Here is a 17,330-nt window from a genome sequence, read left to right as displayed (position 1 = left end):
GGACAGAGCCTTGTGGTACTCCACTTGTAACACTGGTGCCAGACAGAGCCTTGTGTTACCCACTTGTAAGACTGAGGCCAGGACAGAGCCTTGTGGTCCCCACTTGTAACACTGGGGCCAGGACAGAGCCTTGTGTTACCCACTTGTAACACTGGAGCCAGGAAAGAGCCTTGTGGTCCCCACTTGTAACACTGGGGCCAGGACAGAGCCTTGTGGTACCCACTAGTAACACTGGGGCCAGGACAGAGCCTTGTGTTACCCACTTGTAACACTGGAGCCAGGACAGAGCCTTGTGGTACCCACTAGTAACACTGGGGCCAGGACAGAGCCTTATGTTACCCACTTGTAACACTGGGGCCAGGACAGAGCCTTGTGTTACCCACTTGTAACACTGAGGCCAGGATAGAGCCTTGTGATCCCCACTTGTAACACTGGGGCCAGGACAGAGCCTTGTGTTACCCACTAATAACACTGGGGCCAGGACAGAGCCTTGTGTTACCCACTTGTAACACTGAGGCCAGGATAGAGCCTTGTGATCCCCACTTGTAACACTGGGGCCAGGACAGAGCCTTGTGGTACCCACTAGTAACACTGGGGCCAGGACAGAGCCTTGTGTTACTCACTTGTAACACTGTGGCCAGGACAAAGCCTTGTGTTACCCACTTGTAACACTGAGGCCAGGACAGAGCCTTGTGGTACCCACTAGTAACACTGGGGCCAGGACAGAGCCTTGTGGTACCCACTAGTAACACTGGGGCCAGGACAGAGCCTTGTGTTACCCACTTGTAACACTGGGGCCAGGACAGAGCCTTGTGTTACCCACTAGTAACACTGGGGCCAGGACAGAGCCTTGTGTTACCCACTTGTAACACTGGGGCCAGGACAGAGTCTTGTGTTACCCACTTGTAACACTGGAGCCAGGACAGGGCCTTGTGGTACCCACTAGTAACACTGGGGCCAGGATAGAGCCTTGTGTTACCCACTTGTAACACTGGGGCCAGGACAGAGCCTTGTGTTACCCACTTGTAACACTGGGGCCAGGACAGAGCCTTGTGTTACCCACTTGTAACACTGGTGCCAGACAGAGCCTTGTGTTACCCACTTGTAACACTGTGGCCAGGACAGAGCCTTGTGGTCCCCACTAGTAACACTGGTGCCAGGACAGAGCCTTGTGTTACCCACTTGTAAGACAGAATAGGACAGAGCCTTGTGGTTCCCACTAGTAACTCTGGGATCAGGACAGAGCCTTGTGGTTCCCACTTGTAACACTGGGGCCAGGACAGAGCCTTGGGGCCCCCACTCGAACCACTTTTCCAATTGGATGTGCAGTTATTTATTACCATTCTTTGAGTACGATCACTGAGCCAGTTATGAATCCTCCTATCTGTAGCCTTGTCAATCCTATACTTGGTCATTTTTTCATAAAGGATAGTATGACATACTTTATCAAATGTGTAACGAAAGCAGAAACACGAGAGAACTGGGGGGACACGGATAACACCCCACCGTCACCAATGTGTGACGGAGCTTACACAGTGGAAGCTCTCTGGCTCCCCCTTACCCTCAGGTCAGTCAGGGAACTGCACCTAGGATAAGTAGTCACTGGAGAGGCTGCTCTGTCACGTACTGGTTATTGGGGCACTCTGCAGTGAGGGCGGGATATATATCACCAGTCCCATGCCAGGAATATATGTAAACCTCCGATCCATCACTGCCAGAACCCCACAATAACACCAGAACGGTATGCTGCCACCAGTTCCTCATTAGATATAAGCCCAGTCCGTTATCAAGCTTATATGGGATCAGAAACCAACCCCAGGTAGCGTATAAGTACTAGTCGGACTCACAGACATGGAAAATCGGGTTTCGAGATAAAAGAGAAGTCCAAGATTAATTGATATTTTAATTGCCGAAAGGCGCACTAGATACTACAAATATATACAGATATTACAGCCAGAAGTACAGATAAAAATTAGGGTACAGGTTGTGGATAGCAGTTAGCTGTATGTGTTAAGTTACCGTGTCTTATAGCATGTGGGCCAGGGAAGCGCTGAGTCCACTGGTACTTCCTTAGTTCCTAGACGGTCTCCATACGTAACGTGACGTGGTTTCCAAGACAGAACGAAGACGGGGCTGGAAGTGTGTAGCCAGCTTATAACCCTTAGCTCGCCCCCTCCCATATTTGCTACCGCCCCTCTGGGTTGGGCTGAATTCTCCTCCCTTGACCTCCTAGCTGAAATAATTCCTAATATCTGAGATGAGTCATAACTTCCTAGTGGGAGGTCCAAACGGGACGACTGATGTCTCAACGGGTTCATTGGGGCTGGACTGATACGAGTCCAAACTCGAGTTGGCTAAGTGGTTCTGGAGAACCGGTCTCGATAGCTCGGAATCCTGGAAAGCTAGAGAGATATGAGATGCGGGGGTGCATGCAGGAGGCTCCCAGGATTCTGGTGGTATACCGGACATAACCATGTGATGCACAGAACGCTCATAATTCATCTTTAGATGTCGATGACGCTTAGTCTAGCTTTCATGGTACTCTCATGATTCATCTCTAGGTGTCGGTGACGTTTGGTCTAGAGTTTGCTTTGATGTTGGCTACCTTGCACAAAAGACAGCAAGGGTCCTAGCTCTACCCCTCTTTGCCGTCATTAACACATGGCCTTCAATTCACTGGCCATTTGAGAAAAGTCCAGCTCTGGTGGGAATCTGCGTGCTTTTCCCAAGGGTGGGGGCCACATTTCCGGAGTGGAGGGAGATCTCCTGAATCTATGTGGCCTGAATTCCTAAAACCAAAATGAAGTCTCCCTCATCCCTCACAAAATGCTTTGCTGAGGTTGAGATATACTATACTACATTCCCTGATCCACCCAGTCAGTGATTTCATCATGAAAGGAAATTAGATTAGGCTGACATGACTTGTTTGGTACAAACCCATTCTGGCTCTGGTTAACTACTGTATTCTTATCCAAGTACTTACATACATGCTGTTAAATAATTTGTTCACAGATCTTTCCAGGTATAGAAGTAAGGCTCACTGGCCTGTAATTTTCTGGTATAGAAGTAAGGTTCTCTGGCCTGTAATTTCCTGGCTCCATCTTCTTTCCTTTTTTGATGATAGGGACAACATTTGCCTTTCTCCAATCTTCTGGGACTTCTCCTGTTCTCCAGGATTTTTGTTAGATTCTGGCTAGTGGTTCTGCAATTTCCTCTGTTAACTCTTTCAGTTCCCTAGGAGGATGCCATGCAGGAGAGTGAGATCCATATCACTTTTGTAAGCATTACACTGAGACTGGCACCGTGTTATTGGTCGGAGTACAATATTTATGGCCATTTTTTGTATCTAAATGTGCGGCCTTGTTTTTAATGAATTGTTTGTACACATTGACTTGTTGTTCCTGTTGTTACGTGTATATTACTGCAATTAATAAATACGGTATTATTCATTTTTCACCATATTATGATTAGACTTTATGGTCGGCCTTCCTTTTCTTTTGCTCTCCTTTGTGACATTCTGACAGTCCATTCTTTGCTACATTAGTCTAGCTTGTGTGAGGTCAGGCTACTTTCACACTAGCGTCGTTTTGAATACGTCGCAATGCGTCGTTTAGGAGAAAAAAACGCATCCTGCAAACTTGTCTGCAGGATGCGTTTTTTCCCTATAGACTTACATTAGCGACGCATTGCGACGTATGGCCATATGTCGCAACCATCGTGCGACGGTTGTGTCGTGTTTTGGCGGACCGTCGGCACAAAAAAAGTTACATGTAACTTTTTTTGCGTGTCGTGTCCGCCATTTTCGACCGCGCATGCACGGCCGGAACTCCGCCCCCTCCTCCCCGGACATTACAATGGGGCAGCGGAAGCGTCGTAAGACTGCTTCCACTGCCCACGTCAGGCATCACTTTCACAACGCGGGTCGGCACATCGGGCTGACGCATAGTGACAGTCCCGTGCCGACGCTAGTGTGAAAGAAGCCTTAGAGAACTCAGATGTAAAATAGGAATGTAAGAGGTCGGCTTCTCAGCATCATTTCTAACCACTTCACCCTACCCACATATTCCCATCATCTGCCACACATATTAGATGGTTGTAGTCCCCCGTGTCAGGTGAATGCTGGGGCTTGTAATCGCCCGTGTCCAGTGAGTGCAGGGCCTTGTAGTCCCCCTCTCCAATCTCCTCTGATCTCTGCCTCTTCTGCTCAGTCTTCCGCTAAGAGTCTCCGTGCCACCATCAGCGAGGCCTTTGAGCGGCTCCATAGGCTGCTGAGGGAGCGTCAGAAGGCCATGCTGGAAGAGCTGGAGTCCGACACAGCCCGGACCCTGACGGACATCGAGCACAAGGTGCAGCGGTACAGCCAGCAGCTGCGCAAGGTGCAGGAGGGCGTGCAGATACTGCAGGAGCGAATGACCGAGGGCGACAAGCACACCTTCCTGGCCGGCATCTCCTCCCTGTCCGAGAGGTGAGCGGAGAAGACCCTCCTCATTCACAGCCTGCAGCAAGGCCGCTCCCATCACCTCCAGGACCAAGCTCCTGCTGAGGCCCCTCCATCCGATCTCTACAATCTTGTTTTCTGTCTCCAGGTTAAAAGGCAAAATCCATGAGACCAACCTGACGTATGAAGACTTCCCCACCTCCAAGTACATGGGGCCCCTGCAGTACACCATCTGGAAGACACTCTTCCAAGACATCCACCCTGGTAAGTCGCCCGCGGGAACCCCCCACCATGTGCATGGGTGGTCTTAAGAGAAGGGGTCCTGTTACTTTGCGGGTTGGATCCTGCTCTAAACCCCTCCTGTTACACTGGGGGGTGGATCCTGTTCTGATCCCCTCCTGTTACCCTGGGGGGTGGATCCTGCTCTGATCCCCTTCTGTTACCCTGGGAGGTGGATCCTGTTCTGATCCCCTCCTGTTACTCTGGGGGATGGATCCTGTTCAGATCCCCTCCTGTTACCCTGTGGGGGTGGATCCTGCTCTGATCCCCTCCTGTTACCCTGTGGGGGTGGATCCTGCTCTGACCCCTTCCTGTTACCCTGAGGGATAGATCCTTTTTCTGATCCCCTCCTGTTACTTTGCGGGTTGGATCCTGCTCTGATCCCCTCCTGTTACCCTGGGGGGTGGATCCTGCTCTGATCCCTTCCTTTTACCCTGTGGGGGTGGATCCTGCTCTGATCCCCTCCTGTTACCCTGGGGGGTGGATCCTGTTCTGATCCCCTCCTGTTACCCTGTGGGGGAGGATCCTGCTCTGACCCCCTCCTGTTACCCTGGGGATGGATCCTGCTCTGATCCCCTTCTGTTACCCTGTGGGGGTGGATCCTGCTCTGATCCCCTGCTGTTACCCTGGGGATGGATCCTGCTCTGATCCCCTTCTGTTACACTGTGGGGGTGGATCTTGCTCTGATCCCCTCCTGTTACCCTGAGGGGTGGATCCTGCTCTTATCCCCTCCTGTTACCCTGGGGGTGGATCCTGTTCTGATCCCCTCCTGTTACTCTGGGGGGGTGGATCCTGTTCTGATACCCTTCTGTTACCCTGTGGGGGTGGATCCTGCTCTGATCCCCTCCTTTTACCCTGGGGGGTGGATCCGGTTCTGATCCCCTCCTGTTACCCTGTGGGGGTGGATCCAGCTCTGACCCCCTCCTGTTACCCTGGGAATGGATCCTGCTCTGATCCCCTTCTGTAACCCTGTGGGGGTGGATCCTGCTCTGATCCCTTCCTGTTACCCTGGGGGGTGGATTCTGTTCTGATCCCCTCCTGTTACTCTGGGGGGTGGATCCTGTTCTGATCCTCTCCTATTAACCTGTGGGGGTGGATCCTGCTCTGACCCCCTCCTGTTACCCTGGGGATGGATCCTGCTCTGATCCCCTCCTGTTACCCTGAGGGGTGGATCCTGCTCTGATCCCCTCCTGTTACCCTGAGGGGTGGATCCTGTTCTGATCCCCTCCTGTTACTCTGGTGCTGGTGGATCCTTTTTTGATCCCCTCCTGTTACTTTGCGGGTTGGATCCTGCTCTGATCCCCTCCTGTTACCCTGGGGGGTGGATCCTGTTCTGATCCCCTCCTGTTACTCTGGTGCTGGTGGATCCTGTTCTGATCCCCTCCTGTTACTCTGTGCGGGTGGATCCTGTTCTGATCCTCTCCTGTTACCCTGAGGGGTGGATCCTGTTCTGATCCCCTCCTGTTACTCTGGGGGGTGGATCCTGTTCTGATCCTCTCCTGTTACCATGGGGGGTGGATCCTGTTCTGATCCTCTCCTGTTACCCTGGGGGGTGGATCCTGTTCTGATCCTCTCCTGTTACCCTGGGTGGTGGATCCTGTTCTGATCCTCTCCTGTTACCCTGCGGGGTGGATCCTGTTCTGATCCTCTCCTGTTATTCTGGGGGAGGATCCTGTTCTGATCCTCTCCTGTTACCATGGGGGGTGGATCCTGTTCTGATCCTCTCCTGTTACCCTGGGGAGTGGATCCTGTTCTGATCCTCTCCTGTTACCCTGAGGGGTGGATCCTGTTCTGATCCCCTCCTGTTACTCTGGGGGGTGGATCCTGTTCTGATCCTCTCCTGTTCCCATGGGGGGTGGATCCTATTCTGATCCTCTCCTGTTACCCTGGGGGGTGGATCCTGTTCTGATCCTCTCCTGTTACCCTGGGGGGGTGGATCCTGTTCTTATCCTCTCCTGTTACCCTGGGGGGTGGATCCTGTTCTGATCCTCTCCTGTTACCATGGGGGGTGGATCCTGTTCTGATCCTCTCCTGTTACCCTGGGGGGTGGATCCTGTTCTGATCCTCTCCTGTTACCCTGAGGGGTGGATCCTGTTCTTATCCTCTCCTGTTACCCTGGGGGGTGGATCCTGTTCTGATCCTCTCCTGTTACCCTGAGGGGTGGATCCTGTTCTGATCCCCTCCTGTTACTCTGGGGGGTGGATCCTGTTCTGATCCTCTCCTGTTACCATGGGGAGTGGATCCTGTTCTGATCCTCTCCTGTTACCCTGGGGGGTGGATCCTGTTCTGATCCTCTCCTGTTACCCTGGGGGGTGGATCCTGTTCTGATCCTCTCCTGTTACCCTGGGGGGTGGATCCTGTTCTGATCCCCTCCTGTTACCCTGTTGGGGTGGATCCTGTTCTGATCCCCTCCTGTTACCCTGGGGGGGTGGATCATGTTCTGACCCCCTCCTGTTACCCTGGGGGGGGGGTGGATCATGTTCAGATCTCCTCCTGTTACCCTGGGGGGTGGATCCTGTTCTGATCCCCTCCTGTTACTCTGGGGGAATGGATCCTGTTCTGATCCCCTCCTGTTACCCTGGGGGGGGTGGATCATGTTCTGATCCCCTCCTGTTACCCTGTGTGGGTGGATCCTGCTCTGACCCCCTCCTGTTACCCTGGGGGTGGATTCTCCTCTGATCCCCTCCTGTTAACCTGAGGGGTGGATCCTGTTCTGATCCCCTCCTGTTACCCTGGGGGGTGGATCCTGTTCTGATCCCCTACTGTTACCCTGTGGGGGTGGATCCTGCTCTGATCCCCTCCTGTTTCCCTGGGTTTGGATCCTGCTCAGATCCCCTTCTGTTACCCTGTGGGGGTGGATCCTGTTCTGATCCTCTCCTGTTACCATGAGGGGTGGATCCTGTTCTGATCCTCTCCTGTTACCCTGGGGGGTGGATCCTGTTCTGATCCTCTCCTGTTACCCTGAGGGGTGGATCCTGTTCTGATCCCCTCCTGTTACTCTGGGGGGTGGATCCTGTTCTGATCATCTCCTGTTACCATGGGGGTGGATCCTGTTCTGATCCTCTCCTGTTACCCTGTGGGGGTAGATCCTGTTCTGATCCCCTCCTGTTACTCTGGGGGAGTGGATCCTGTTCTGATCCCCTCCTGTTACCCTGTGAGGGTGGATCCTGCTCTGATCCCCTCCTGTTTCCCTGGGGATGGATCCTGCTCAGATCCCCTCCTGTTACCCTGTGTGGGTGGATCCTGCTCTGACCCCCTCCTGTTACCCTGGGGGTGGATCCTCCTCTGATCCCCTCCTGTTAACCTGAGGGGTGGATCATGTTCTTTTCCCCTCCTGTTACCCTGGGGGGTGGATCCTGTTCTGATCCCCTACTCTTACCCTGTGGGGGTGGATCCTGCTCTGATCCCCTCCTGTTTCCCTGGGGATGGATCCTGCTCAGATCCCCTTCTGTTACCCTGTGGGGGTGGATCCTGTTCTGATCCTCTCCTGTTACCATGGGGGGTGGATCCTGTTCTGATCCTCTCCTGTTACCATGGGGGTGGATCCTGTTCTGATCCTCTCCTGTTACCCTGGGGGGTGGATCCTGTTCTTATCCTCTCCTGTTACCCTGGGGGGTGGATCCTGTTCTGATCCTCTCCTGTTACTCTGGAGGGTGGATCCTGTTCTGATCCTCTCCTGTTACCATGGGGGGTGGATCCTGTTCTGATCCCCTCCTGTTACTCTGTGGGGTGGATCCTGTTCTGATCCTCTCCTGTTACCACGGGGGGTGGATCCTGTTCTGATCCTCTCCTGTTACCCTGGGGGGTGGATCCTGTTCTGATCCTCTCCTGTTACCCTGGGGGGTGGATCCTGTTCTGATCCCCTCCTGTTACTTTGAGGGGGTGGATCCTGTTCTGATCCCCTCCTGTTACCCTGTGGGGGTGGATCCTGTTCTGATCTCCTCCTGTTACCCTGTTGGGGTGGATCCTGTTCTGATCCCCTCCTGTTACCCTGGGGGGTGGATCCTGTTCTGATCCTCTCCTGTTACCCTGTGGGGGTAGATCCTGTTCTGATCCCCTCCTGTTACTCTGGGGGAGTGGATCCTGTTCTGATCCCCTCCTGTTACCCTGGGGGGGTGGATCATGTTCTGATCCCCTCCTGTTACCCTGTGTGGGTGGATCTTGCTCTGACCCCCTCCTGTTACCCTGGGGGTGGATCCTCCTCTGATCCCCTCCTGTTAACCTGAGGGGTGGATCCTGCTCTGATCCCCTCCTGTTACCCTGGGGGGTGCATCGTGTTCTGATCCCCTACTGTTACCCTGTGGGGGTGGATCCTGCTCTGATCCCCTCCTGTTACCCTGAGGATGGATCCTGCTCTGATCCCCTACTGTTACCCTGTGGGGGTGGATCCTGCTCTGATCCCTTCCTGTTACCCTGAGGGGTGGATCCTGCTCTGATCCCCTCCTGTTACCCTGAGGGATGGATCCTTTTCTGATCCCCTCCTGTTACTTTGCAGGTTGGATCCTGCTCTGATCCCTTCCTGTTACCCTGGGGGTTGGATCCTGTTGTGATCTCCTCCTGTTACTCTGGGGGGGGTGGATCCTGCTCTGATCCCCTCCTGTTACCCTGTGGGGTGGATCCTGCTCTGACCCCCTCGTTACCCTGGGGGATGGATCCTTTTCTGATCCCCTCCTGTTACTTTGCGGGTTGGATCCTGCTCTGATCCCTTCCTGTTACCCTGGGGGGTAGATCCTGTTCTGATCCCCTCCTGTAACTCTGGGGGGTGGATCCTGTTTTGATCTCCTCCTGTTACCCTGGGGGGTGGATCCTGTTCTGATTCTCTCCTGTTACCCTGGGGGGTGGATCCTGTTCTGATCCTCTCCTGTTACCCTGGGGGGTGGATCCTGTTCTGACCCCCTCCTGTTACTGAGGGGGTGGATCCTGTTCTGATCCCCTCCTGTTACCCTGGGGGGTGGATCCTGTTCTGATCCTCTCCTGTTACCCTGGGGGGTGGATCCTGTTGTGATCTCCTCCTGTTACTCTGGGGGGGTGGATCCTGTTCTGATACCCTCCTGTTAACCTGTGGGGGTGGATCCTGCTCTGATCCCCTCCTGTTAACCTGGGGGGTTGATCCTGTTCTGATCCCCTCCTGTTACCCTGTGGGGTGGATCCTGCTCTGACCCCCTCGTTACCCTGGGGGATGGATCCTTTTCTGATCCCCTCCTGTTACTTTGCGGGTTGGATCCTGCTCTGATCTCTTCCTGTTACCCTGGGGGGTAGATCCTGTTCTGATCCCCTCCTGTAACTCTGGGGGATGGATCCTGTTCTGATCTCCTCCTGTTACCCTGGGGGGTGGATCCTGTTCTGATTCTATCCTGTTACCCTGGGGGGTGGATCCTGTTCTGATCCTCTCCTGTTACCCTGGGGGGTGGATCCTGCTCTGATCCCCTTCTGTTACCCTGTGGGGGTGGATCCTATTCTGATCACCTCCTGTTACCCTGCAGGGGTGGATCCTGTTCTGATCCCCTCCTGTTACCCTGAGGGGTGGATCCTGCTCTGATCCCCTCCTGTTACCCTGGGGGGTGGATCGTGTTCTAATCCCCTACTGTTACCCTGTGGGGGTGGATCCTGCTCTGATCCCCTCTTGTTACCCTGGGGATGGATCCTGCTCTGATCCCCTTCTGTTACCCTGTGGGGGTGGATCCTGCTCTGATCCCTTCCTGTTACCCTGAGGGGTGGATCTTGCTCTGATCCCCTCCTGTTACCCTGAGGGATGGATCCTTTTCTGATCCCCTCCTGTTACTTTGCGGGTTGGATCCTGCTCTGATCCCATCCTGTTACTTTGCAGGTTGGATCCTGCTCTGAACCCCTCCTGTTACCCTGGGGAGTGGATCCTTCTCTGATCCCATCCTGTTACTTTGCGGGTTGGATCCTGCTCTGAACCCCTCCTGTTACCCAGGGGAGTGGATCCTTCTCTGATCCCATCCTGTTACTTTGCAGGTTGGATCCTGCTCTGAACCCCTCCTGTTACCCTGGGGGGTGGATCCTGTTCTGATCCCCTCCTGTTACCCTGGGGGTGGATTATTTTCTGATCCCCTCCTGTTACCCTGTGGGTTGGATCCTGTTCTGATCCCCTCCTGTTACCCTGGGGGGTGGATCCTGTTCTGATCCCCTTCTGTTACTCTGTGGGGGTGGATCCTGCTCTGACTCCCTCCTATTACCCTGGGGGGTGGATCCTTCTCTAACCCCCTTCTGTTACCCTGTGGGGGTGGATCCTGCTCTGATCCCCTTCTGTTACCCTGTGGGGGTGGATCCTATTCTGATCGCCTCCTGTTACCCTGCAGGGGTGGATCCTGCTCTGATCCCCCCCTGTTACCCTGTGGGGGTGGATCCTGTTCTGATCCCCTCCTGTTACCCTGGGGAGTGGATCCTGCTCTGATCCCCTCCTGTTACCCTGAGGGGTGGATCCTCCTCTCATCCCCTTCTGTTACCCTGTGGGGGTGGATCCTATTCTGATCCCCTCCTGTTACCCTGTGGGGATGGATCCTATTCTGATCCCCTTCTGTTACCCTGTGGGGGTTGATCCTGCTCTGATCACCTCCTGTTACCCTGAAGGGGTGGATCCTGTTCTGACCCCCTCCTGTTACCCTGGGGGGGTGGATCCTGCTCTGATCCCCTCCTGTTACCCTGTGGGGGTGGATCCTGCTCTGATCCCTTTCTGTTACCCTGTGGGGGTGGATCCTGCTCTGATAGCCTCCTGTTACCCTGGGGGGTGGATCCTGTTCTGACCCCCTCCTGTTACTGAGGGGGTGGATCCTGTTCTGATCCCCTCCTGTTACCCTGGGGGTGGATCCTGTTCTGATCCTCTCCTGTTACCCTGTGAGGTGGATCCTGTTCTGATCCCCTCCTGTTACTTTGCGGGTTGGATCCTGCTCTGATCCCATCCTGTTACGTTGCAGGTTGGATCCTGCTCTGAACCCTTCCTCTTACCCTGGGGAGTGGATCCTTCTCTGATCCCATCCTGTTACTTTGCAGGTTGGATCCTGCTCTGAACCCCTCCTGTTACCCTGTGGGTTGGATCCTGTTCTGATCCCCTCCTGTTACCCTGGGGGGTGGATCCTGTTCTGATCCCCTTCTGTTACTCTGTGGGGGTGGATCCTGCTCTGACTCCCTCCTATTACCCTGGGGGGTGGATCCTGTTCTGATCCCCTTCTGTTACCCTGTGGGGGTGGATCCTGCTCTGACCCCCTCCTGTTACCCTGAGGGATGGATCCTTTTCTGATCCCCTCCTGTCACTTTGCAGGTTGGATCCTGCTCTGATCCCCTCCTGTTACCCTGGGGGGTGGATCCTGTTGTGATCTCCTCCTGTTACTCTGGGGGGGTGGATCCTGTTCTGATACCCTCCTGTTAACCTGTGGGGGTGGATCCTGCTCTGATCCCCTCCTGTTAACCTGGGGGGTTGATCCTGTTCTGATCCCCTCCTGTTACCCTGTGGGGTGGATCCTGCTCTGACCCCCTCGTTACCCTGGGGGATGGATCCTTTTCTGATCCCCTCCTGTTACTTTGCGGGTTGGATCCTGCTCTGATCTCTTCCTGTTACCCTGGGGGGTAGATCCTGTTCTGATCCCCTCCTGTAACTCTGGGGGGTGGATCCTGTTCTGATCTCCTCCTGTTACCCTGGGGGGTGGATCCTGTTCTGATTCTATCCTGTTACCCTGGGGGGTGGATCCTGTTCTGATCCTCTCCTGTTACCCTGGGGGGTGGATCCTGCTCTGATCCCCTTCTGTTACCCTGTGGGGGTGGATCCTATTCTGATCACCTCCTGTTACCCTGCAGGGGTGGATCCTGTTCTGATCCCCTCCTGTTACCCTGAGGGGTGGATCCTGCTCTGATCCCCTCCTGTTACCCTGGGGGGTGGATCGTGTTCTAATCCCCTACTGTTACCCTGTGGGGGTGGATCCTGCTCTGATCCCCTCTTGTTACCCTGGGGATGGATCCTGCTCTGATCCCCTTCTGTTACCCTGTGGGGGTGGATCCTGCTCTGATCCCTTCCTGTTACCCTGAGGGGTGGATCTTGCTCTGATCCCCTCCTGTTACCCTGAGGGATGGATCCTTTTCTGATCCCCTCCTGTTACTTTGCGGGTTGGATCCTGCTCTGATCCCATCCTGTTACTTTGCAGGTTGGATCCTGCTCTGAACCCCTCCTGTTACCCTGGGGAGTGGATCCTTCTCTGATCCCATCCTGTTACTTTGCGGGTTGGATCCTGCTCTGAACCCCTCCTGTTACCCAGGGGAGTGGATCCTTCTCTGATCCCATCCTGTTACTTTGCAGGTTGGATCCTGCTCTGAACCCCTCCTGTTACCCTGGGGGGTGGATCCTGTTCTGATCCCCTCCTGTTACCCTGGGGGTGGATTATTTTCTGATCCCCTCCTGTTACCCTGTGGGTTGGATCCTGTTCTGATCCCCTCCTGTTACCCTGGGGGGTGGATCCTGTTCTGATCCCCTTCTGTTACTCTGTGGGGGTGGATCCTGCTCTGACTCCCTCCTATTACCCTGGGGGGTGGATCCTGTTCTGATCCCCTTCTGTTACCCTGTGGGGGTGGATCCTGCTCTGACCCCCTCCTGTTACCCTGAGGGATGGATCCTTTTCTGATCCCCTCCTGTCATTTTGCAGGTTGGATCCTGCTCTGATCCCCTCCTGTTACCCTGGGGGGTGGATCCTGTTGTGATCTCATCCTGTTACTCTGTGGGGGGGTGGATCCTGTTCTGATGCCCTCCTGTTACCCTGTGGGGGTGGATCCTGCTCTGATCCCCTCCTGTTAACCTGGGGGGTTGATCCTGTTCTGATCCCCTCCTGTTACCCTGTGGGGTGGATCCTGCTCTGACCCCATTACCCTGGGGGATGGATCCTTTTCTGATCCCCTCCTGTTACTTTGCGGGTTGGATCCTGCTGTGATCCCTTCCTGTTTCCCTGGGGGGTAGATCCTGTTCTGATCCCCTCCTGTAACTCTGGGGGGTGGATCCTGTTCTGATCTCCTCCTGTTACCCTGGGGGGTGGATCCTGTTCTGATTTTATCCTGTTACCCTGGGGGGTGGATCCTGTTCTGATCCTCTTCTGTTACCCTGGGGGGTGGATCCTGTTCTGACCCCCTCCTGTTACTCTGAGGGAGTGGATCCTGTTCTGATCCCCTCCTGTTACCCTGTGGGGGTGGATCCTGTTCTGATCTCCTCCTGTTACCCTGTTGGGGTGGATCGTGTTCTGATCCCCTCCTGTTACCCTGTGGGGGTGGATCCTGTTCTGATCCTCTCCTGTTACCCTGTGGGGGTGGATCCTGTTCTGATCCCCTCCTGTTACTCTGGGGGAGTGGATCCTGTTCTGATCCCCTCCTGTTACCCTGGGGGGGTGGATCATGTTCTGATTCCCTCCTGTTACCCTGTGTGGGTGGATCCTGCTCTGACCCCCTCCTGTTACCCTGGGGGTGGATCCTGCTCTGATCCCCTCCTGTTAACCTGAGGGGTGGATCCTGCTCTGATCCCCTCCTGTTACCCTGGGGGGTGGATCGTGTTCTGATCCCCTACTGTTACCCTGTGGGGGTGGATCCTGCTCTGATCCCCTTCTGTTACCCTGTGGGGGTGGATCCTGCTCTGATCCCTTCCTGTTACCCTGAGGGGTGGATCTTGCTCTGATCCCCTCCTGTTACCCTGAGGGATGGATCCTTTTCTGATCCCCTCCTGTTACTTTGCGGGTTGGATCCTGCTCTGATCCCATCCTGTTACTTTGCAGGTTGGATCCTACTCTGAACCCCTCCTGTTACCCTGGGGGGTGGATCCTTCTCTGATCCCATCCTGTTACCCTGGGGGTGGATTATTTTCTGATCCCCTCCTGTTACCCTGTGGGTTGGATCCTGTTCTGATCCCCTCCTGTTACCCTGGGGGGTGGATCCTGTTCTGATCCCCTTCTGTTACTCTGTGGGGGTGGATCCTGCTCTGACTCCCTCCTATTACCCTGGGGGGTGGATCCTGTTCTGATCCCCTTCTGTTACCCTGTGGGGGTGGATCCTGCTCTGATCCCCTCCTGTTACCCTGTGGGGCTGAATCCTGCTCTGACCCCCTCCTGTTACCCTGGGGGTGGATCCTGTTCTGATCCCCTTCTGTTACCCTGTGGGGGTGGATCCTGCTCTGACCCCCTCCTATTACGCTGGGGGGTGGATCCTGTTCTGAACCCCTTCTGTTACCCTGTGGGGGTGGATCCTTCTCTAACCCCCTTCTGTTACCCTGTGGGGGTGGATCCTGCTCTGATCCCCTTCTGTTACCCTGTGGGGGTGGATCCTATTCTGATCGCCTCCTGTTACCCTGCAGGGGTGGATCCTGCTCTGATCCCCCCCCTGTTACCCTGTGGGGGTGGATCCTGTTCTGATCCCCTCCTGTTACCCTGGGGAGTGGATCCTGCTCTGATCCCCTCCTGTTACCCTGAGGGGTGGATCCTCCTCTCATCCCCTTCTGTTACCCTGTGGGGGTGGATCCTATTCTGATCCCCTCCTGTTACCCTGTGGGGATGGATCCTATTCTGATCCCCTTCTGTTACCCTGTGGGGGTTGATCCTGCTCTGATCACCTCCTGTTACCCTGAAGGGGTGGATCCTGTTCTGACCCCCTCCTGTTACCCTGGGGGGGTGGATCCTGCTCTGATCCCCTCCTGTTACCCTGTGGGGGTGGATCCTGCTCTGATCCCTTTCTGTTACCCTGTGGGGGTGGATCCTGCTCTGATAGCCTCCTGTTACCCTGTGGGGGTGGATCCTGCTCTGATCCCCTTCTGTTACCCTGTGGGGGTGGATCCTGCTCTGATCCCCTTCTGTTACCCTGTGGGGGTGGATCCTATTCTGATCGCCTCCTGTCACCCTGCGGGGGTGGATCCTGCTCTGATCACCTCCTGTTACCCTGAGGGGTGGATCCTGCTCTGATCCCCTCCTGTTACCCTGAGGGGTGGATCCTCCTCTCATCCCCTTTTGTTACCGTGGGGGTGAATCCTATTCTGATCCCCTCCTGTTACACTGGGGGGGGGGGGGTGGTGGATCCTGCTCTGATCCCCTTCTGTTACCCTGTGGGGGTGAATCCTATTCTGGTCGCCTCCTGTTACCCTGTGGGGGTGGATCCTGCTCTGATCCCCTCCTGTTACCCTGTGGGGGTGGATCCTGCTCTGATCACCTCTTGTTACCCTGTGGGGGTGGATCCTGCTCTGATCCCCTTCTGTTACCCTGTGGGGGTAGATCCTGCTCTGATCCCCTTCTGTTACCCTGTGGGGGTGGATCCTGCTCTGATCCCCTTCTGTTGCCCTGTGGGGGTGGATCCTGCTCTGATCCCCTCCTGTTACCCTGGGGGGTGGATCCTGCTCTGAGGCCACCTTATCATTTGTGCTCGGAGTTTCTCCCATTTCTGTGGTTGGGTGGTGCAAGTTCCCAGTCTCTCCTGGTCACATGGCTCAGTTGAATTCCTGATTCTTGTTTTTCAGTTCCGGCCATGCTCACCCTGGATCCCGTCACCGCTCATCAGCGCCTGATCCTCTCAGACGACTGTACTATTGTGGCCTATGGTAACCTTCACCCCCAGCCGCTCCAGGACTCCCCAAAGAGGTTTGATGTGGAGGTGTCAGTGCTGGGCACCCAGGTCTTTGATGGGGGGGTGCATTACTGGGAAGTGGTGGTCTCGGATAAAACCCAGTGGATGATTGGACTGGCCCATGAAGCCGTGAGTCGGAAGGGAAGTATCCAGATCCAGCCAGGGAAAGGCTTCTACTGCATCGTAATGCACGACGGGAATCGCTACAGCGCCTGCACCGAGCCCTGGACGCGGCTCAACGTCAGGAGCAAACTGGAGAAAGTGGGGGTCTACCTGGACTACGACAAGGGGCTCCTCATCTTCTACAACGCTGACGACATGTCCTGGCTCTACACCTTCCGGGAAAAGTTCCCTGGAAAACTGTGCTCGTACTTCAGCCCCGGGCAGAGCCATGCCAACGGCAAGAACGTGCAACCACTGCGGATCAACACTGTGCGGATATGAGGGTGCCGCGCACAATATTTCCCCCATGATTGTCTGCAGCGTTCATGACTTACCCCCTCCCTGACAATGTTAGTTCGGTGATTGGCCTCAGACCACCTCCGCTCAGGTCATTGCTGGTTGTGAGCGGTGTCATCGGTGAGCTGCATCATTCTAACATATTAATGGGCAGGGATATCATGCAGGCGTGATGCCACGGCCGGAGCGGTCAGCGACACATCCATACGCAGCACAATACGCACATAGCAGAATACTATGGCTATGCTGCACCATTAAAGGGACGGTCTCCTGGATAGGAAGCGTCGTCACTGGTGCCAGACCATCGATTCCTCAGTTTTCCAGATCTCTGATTACTGTCAGTGAATGGTAATGTGTGTCACCGGGGTCAGCAGGACTAGATCAGGTTGGGCTTTACAGTTAGGATGGGATCTGCAGTCTCCTCACTGTAAATTATTCACGGACAGCAATCAACGATGAAGAACTGAAATTGTCTGTTATGTAGCTGAGAAGACCGGCCAGGAGGACCCTCCACCAGTATGAGCGTGTTATACCGGCCACGAGATAGGACAGCCGCTGC

General features: G+C 54.9%; 1 protein-coding gene across 2 annotated transcripts in view; it reads left to right on the top strand.

The window, feature by feature from the left end:
* Positions 1–17,046, top strand: part of TRIM62 (tripartite motif containing 62) — a 33,706-nt gene extending 16,660 nt beyond the window's left edge. For both annotated transcript variants that reach the window (XM_077260481.1, XM_077260480.1), the window contains exons 4-6: positions 4,209–4,465; positions 4,587–4,702; positions 16,206–17,046. In XM_077260481.1, the coding sequence (XP_077116596.1) occupies positions 4,209–4,465; positions 4,587–4,702; positions 16,206–16,756 (924 nt within the window). In that variant the 3' untranslated portion in view covers positions 16,757–17,046. The remainder of the gene's footprint in view (positions 1–4,208; positions 4,466–4,586; positions 4,703–16,205) is intronic.
* The last annotated feature ends 284 nt before the right edge of the window (positions 17,047–17,330 follow it).

This window comes from Ranitomeya variabilis, chromosome 4 (assembly GCF_051348905.1).
Source record: "Ranitomeya variabilis isolate aRanVar5 chromosome 4, aRanVar5.hap1, whole genome shotgun sequence".
Taxonomy (NCBI): domain Eukaryota; kingdom Metazoa; phylum Chordata; class Amphibia; order Anura; family Dendrobatidae; genus Ranitomeya; species Ranitomeya variabilis.
This window is presented reverse-complemented; position numbering and strand designations above follow the sequence as displayed.